This window comes from Pinus tabuliformis, chromosome X, assembly GCF_031772625.1.
Source record: "Pinus tabuliformis cultivar Carrire ecotype Pingquan chromosome X, CPIR1, whole genome shotgun sequence".
In the NCBI taxonomy this organism is placed as follows: domain Eukaryota; kingdom Viridiplantae; phylum Streptophyta; class Pinopsida; order Pinales; family Pinaceae; genus Pinus; species Pinus tabuliformis.
This window is the reverse complement of record NC_142308.1, coordinates 379,217,281-379,223,184: the sequence shown is the minus strand read 5'-3', so window position 1 is coordinate 379,223,184 and position 5,904 is coordinate 379,217,281. Positions and strand designations below refer to the sequence as shown.

The 5,904-nt window shown below is 31.9% G+C and overlaps 1 protein-coding gene across 1 annotated transcript; it reads left to right on the top strand.

Annotated features, from left to right (window-relative positions):
* Positions 1–525: 525 nt before the first annotated feature.
* Positions 526–1,483, top strand: LOC149140112 (serine carboxypeptidase-like). The gene is made up of 4 exons (XM_089450896.1): positions 526–549; positions 691–949; positions 1,114–1,247; positions 1,334–1,483. The coding sequence occupies exons 1-4, from the start codon at positions 526–528 to the stop codon at positions 1,481–1,483; spliced, it is 567 nt and encodes a 188-aa protein (XP_089307022.1).
* Positions 1,484–5,904: the final 4,421 nt, after the last annotated feature.

Here is a 5,904-nt window from a genome sequence, read left to right as displayed (position 1 = left end):
TTATTGTGTGTTTTTACAAACATTTTGCAGTATGGTCCACTTTTTATCATTTTTGATAATATATCTCATGTATTTGATACTTGTAGACCTTTAATCCATAAAAAACAGCCCAAAAATCTCAGAAATAGACACCTATAAATATAAACTAGTCATCAAATTTCAAGGAATATTTTTTCATGGGGCTGAAATCCTATTAAAATTTGGAACAAAATGCATATTTTCATATTTATGAGATGTATACTTTGTTTACTGAACTAGATTTGTATGTGTTCGTATTGAAATCTTGTTACTATGTTTTAAATTGCGAGAAGCTTGATGGCTAAATGTTGTTTGCTTTATGATCCTTAGTTACCATTTGTGAAGTGTTTTAAGTAACTGGTTACGACTGATGTTATGTTGGATCCTTTATCGAAGGTTCTTAATGTAGGTTCTGATTATAGCCGGTGTGATAACTTGCCAGGTACCGAAGGGACTGTCACATGCTTTGCATCATACTTGGTGTGCACCTCAATTTTCAATTCAATTATGGAATTAGCTAGGAATATCAATGTAAGACTTAAATTATAAATACTGGACAGCCAGACATTATGTTTATTTTATCAGCATTTTATATCTTAAAATGTAGTTTGTCATCGTTGTTTTATATATCTTACGATATTAGTTTTCATTATTTTGTTTTATATTTTGCAGTACTATGATGTTCGGAAGGAGTGCAATGGTGGCCTGTGCTATGATTTTTCAAATATGGAGAATTACTTAAACCAGGGTTCCGTTAGGGATGCCCTGGGGGTTGGCAGCCGAAAATTTGTCTCATGTAGCCCCTTGGTTTATGAAGCTATGCTTACTGACTGGATGCGGAATATGGAAGTTGGCATTCCAACACTCTTGGAGGATGGTGTTAAGTTGCTAGTTTATGCAGGAGAATATGATCTCATTTACAATTGGTTAGGTAATGATACTGTATACATATAACATATTGTTTTTGTTTTGGAGAATGACTTTATGATTTAGGTGTTAAGTCTGTTATTAACTTATTTGCAGTTGTGTTTTTCAGGCTTGTCAGTCTAATCTTCAAAATTGAAAAGTTAATTGTTCAAATTATGTGTCTTTCAGGCAATTCAAGATGGGTGAATTCCATGGATTGGTCTGGAAGTGAGAATTTCAAGAAGGCACCTACAAAATCCTTCCTTGTATACGATAAGGAAGCAAGTTTAATAACCAGTTATGGACCACTCAATTTTCTCAAGGTAAAAGGCACTCAATGATCATCTTTGATTTCGTTGTACAAGTAGATAATTTCTTCCTTATGGAATCTTCTATTTTGCTGCACCAGGTTCATGATGCAGGTCATATGATCCCAATGGATCAACCAAAAGCAGCCTTGGAGATGTTAAAACACTGGACACAAGGAAGTATTACTAACAACAATTCTCTAATTTTAAAGACACTGACGGAGATGCCAGAGAAGAATTTCGAGAGTTAGTTATCTGCTTAGTTATCTACTTAACTAGGAGAATTTCTCTCTTCACCTAGATTAATGTAAATATTTCTAGATTTGTAGTAGTGTGCATCCCCAAAGATGCGTATTTTCTGATTTGGCAAAATAATTGTGCATTGGGACCATCAGTCTTGCTAACTTGTGTCAAATCTTTTGATGGCCACTTTTTAACTGTATAGAAATAGTGCTTCTTATTGCTTACCAAGCCTTCTTGGATTATGATTATACATGGTGTTAAAGTTATATTCAAGAACATGAATAGTATGTCCTGTGTTCTTATTCCAACATGTTCTGATGTCCTAATGGATGAAAGAAATTGTAAATTCAACAAAAATATTTGGTTAGACTCTCGGGGAATTCAAAGCATGATGCTCTTAGCCTACATTCAATTTTATTGACAATGACATGAAAACATTTATGTTGTTTGCAATCATACAACGGATGCCGGTATTATCTACTTATATTTGAATTGGAGGCTATGTGGTTTGGCTGTGTTTCACTTCTCGTTCGTTCTATTATTTTATTGTTGAATATGCATGTTTCCTCTTTTTGCCTCTTATCCCTTTATAAGCCTCTTGGACATTAAGTGCTTGGCATGGCAAGATACGTCCATAAAGCACATGGACTATCTACAGTCCATCAATGCTTTTTGTTGTTGTTGTCTACACTGCTCGATGCACTTTGAGGAAGGATCCATGTTGGAACAAAACCCTTACCCTTTTACTGATTTTACCCTTCTAAAGAAATCCTACTCCTAGACATTTTAGATTTCTTCATCAATTATAGGCAGGCATTGTTGATCAGCTATGGCCAGAACATTGTGTCTTGATCAACTATATGTTGGAACTCAGCTACTAACACCCTGTCTGAATTGAATCTTTATCTAATACTAATGCGCATACTAAGCGTCTGGAGGCGTACACACATTTTGTTAACTCTATACATTGAGGTAATAAAATTTATGTGCATTGTTCCAGGGAATGTGCGTATTTCATGGTTGATTTTCACCTAAATACGGGAGGAAATAAGCTGAGAGTTGTTCATAAGAAGTATTCAAATCGTTGTAGCAAGTCTATCTTTTAGCAACTCTCAGAACTTCAGAATGAGATTGCATCACATGACATCGGGTGACATAATACATTTTAAATGGTCTTTTTTGGATTGCAGAACTGATGCTTATGGGATTCATCTCGTTTCTACTGACCATTGGAGAGAAGCCCATTTCTAAGATTTGTATACCGAAAGGAATGGATTATAGTATGCTTCCATGTCAAAAGGAATAATCAATGGCTCTTGCTATCGATCATTGTTCTGAGGTGGACACCAAACTCTATGTTGCGTATTCGAATTTCCCAATGCTATTAGATGTTACTTAGATCGTGTTAGTCCATTTGATATGATTCAAGATATTTATGATAGTTTGATAATTATTCATTCCCTCTTGATTCAAGGGTAAGTATCCTCCAGTCTCCCTCACTGGCATGAACCAGCTCCACTACTTCATCTTTACGTTGGCAATTGTCCATGCGTTATATACTGTCCTAACAATCGCCCTAGCAAGAGCAAAAGTAAGTGCCATGGGAAATAACTGATCTTCTCCCATGTCATTCAGTTTAAATTTTTTCTCGGTTTGGTTTTGCTTTCATATCTTCATGCGTTCGAAAAAAAATTTACTCAATAGTTTGAATTATGGACATTTATTTTTTTTTCAAATAATTTTTTATATTGTCTCTAGAGAGACAATAGTTTGAATTATGGATATTTATTTTTTTTTAAATAATTTTTTATATTGTCTCTAGAGAGACAATAGTTTGAATTATGGACATTTATTTTTTTTTAAATAATTTTTTATATTGTCTCTAGAGAGACAATAGTTTGAATTATGGACATTTATTTTTTTTTAAATAATTTTTTATATTGTCTCTAGAGAGACAATAGTTTGAATTATGGAATTGTCTCTAAAAAGACAAAAATGTAATTGTCTCTAAAGAGACACAAATGAAATTGTCTCTAGAGAGACAAATCAAATTGTCTTTATAGAGACAGTAATAATATGTGTCCTATATTGTCTTTATAGAGACAAATTTTTGAGACATTATATTTTGAGACACCCGCTTAGAGACAATATTTAAGACAATATTTGAGTTTCTTTTTGTCTTAAGTTAAGACAATTGACTCAAATATTGTCTTAAAACCCCCCTATATGTAGTAGTGACTCCAATCTTCTTTTCACGCTGGAAGAATGTGGGCTACAAGTTGTGAATGCTATGTCTTCTTTGATTAATAACGAAGTATCAACAAATCCTCATCCACCTTAAGTTGAAATAAGAAGCCTTCCACAATAAGGTATTTTCCTATGTCTTCACTACCGTGCAAATAAATTCCATCCATTCTAGTGTTAAGATCTTCCTCAACTTGTTCATAGATCAGATTGTGTACTCCAATATTCCATCCATTCCGGTGTTAAGATATTCCTCAACGTGTTCGGAGATCAGATTGTGTACTCCAATCTTCTGATCCTGCTAGAAGAATGTGAGCTACAAGTTGTGAATGATACGTCTTCTTTTATTAATAACAAAGTATTTCATACCATATATTACGAGATGTTTTCCTATAATCGTGGCAACAACTTACTTCTCGTGCTGGAAGAATGTGAGCTACAAGTTGTGCATGATACGTCTTCTTCTATTAATAACGAAGTATTCCATACCATATATAACGAGATATTTTCCTATAATTGTGGCAACAACTTACTTCCTTGTGTATTCCATACCATATATAACGAGATATTTTCCTATAATCGTGGCAACAACTTACTTCCCTGCGTGCTTTACCAGTATATGAACATACATATATTTGTACGCTGCCACAAGTGCTTGATAGTGGAAAATTTAACGTGGGCAAACTCTCTATGAGAAGTTTGGGCATTTGATATGCCCTTGGCTCGCAAGAGGAATATGTGTCATCGCACAAATGAGGAGTACAAGGTTTGACCAACTTATGCCACGAATCTCCACGAGATCAATTATGTGTCCGCTATAAATTTAGTAACTGAGTGTGGTTTAGATGTTAATGATTTGAAGGAGTGTTCTATGGAAGATTGCTTTACTTTTCAAATACAAATGTATAAAAGTAGCTTAGCTACGAATTTGGGTTGTCCTAGGTTTTTAACATAGGATTAGTGTAGAATTAGGTAAAGTAACATGAATGAATTTGAACTCTAAAATTAATTAGCAATAATTCAATAATAAATTTTCAATTTGCAAGCTGATCAATATTGATCTATTTTAATCACAAATCTAAGAAGTGTTTAAAGTGATATAATATTTCTTCTTGTGTCTATTTTTTTAAAATGCAAAATTTGAAAAAAAATGTTTGCATCTCAAAGATAAAATTGACACAAAAATATAGCCCAAATATAAAATAATAACATTACTTGAAATGCTTCAAAATGTTTTAACCACAAAAATTGATTTCTTTTCATTGTACATATTAGTTGACATTGAAATATTTACTTAATATGGAAGATCAATATTGATTTATTTTAATCACAAATATAAGAAGTGTTTAGAGTGATATAATTTCTTCTTGTGTGATTTTTTTTAAATGCAAAATTTGAAAAAAAAAAGTTTGCATCTCAAAGATAAAATTGACAGAAAAATATAGCCCAAATATAAAATAATAATAACATTATATGAAATGCTTTAACCATGAAAATTTATTTCTTTTCATTGTACATATTAGTTGAGATTGAAATATTTTGCTTAATATGGAATTGAAATATTTTACTTATGAAGTACATTGTTTATATTAATAAGTTCCATGATAAGTCCTCCATGGTTAATAAATTATGAAATTTACAAATTATGGTTGATGTTTTGAATAACATTAATTCTTAATATTATTGATAATTGATATATGTGCTTGATAGGGTCTATCAGCGTTTATCAACCACATTTATTAATGTGAGTGTGCTAGTTTATACATTATTTTGTTGGGTTAAAGAATTGGTTAGCGTTGATAAGCAGCGTTGCAAAATCCAAATTTTATATTTCTAGTTAATCCAACCATTCTAGGAATTATTGATATATTTTGTTAACTATATATATATATATATATATATATATATATAATTTTATGTTATGTTAAATAGTTGTAAAATTATGTTATATTATATATAGAGATATAATATATAGTCATTTGATATTATAGTTAAATATAGTTGTTGATGATGATGATGGTTAATGTCCACTGAGACCAAATTTTGGTCTATTAGACCTAAAGAAACGAATTATTTAGTTTGATTTAAGATTTTATTCCTATGCTCAAAAAGCTTGGAGAGAAGCCTCCCGAGCTCATTATAATTTTGACATCGTAAAAGGCTAGGAAGGTCAGTATTGCAACAA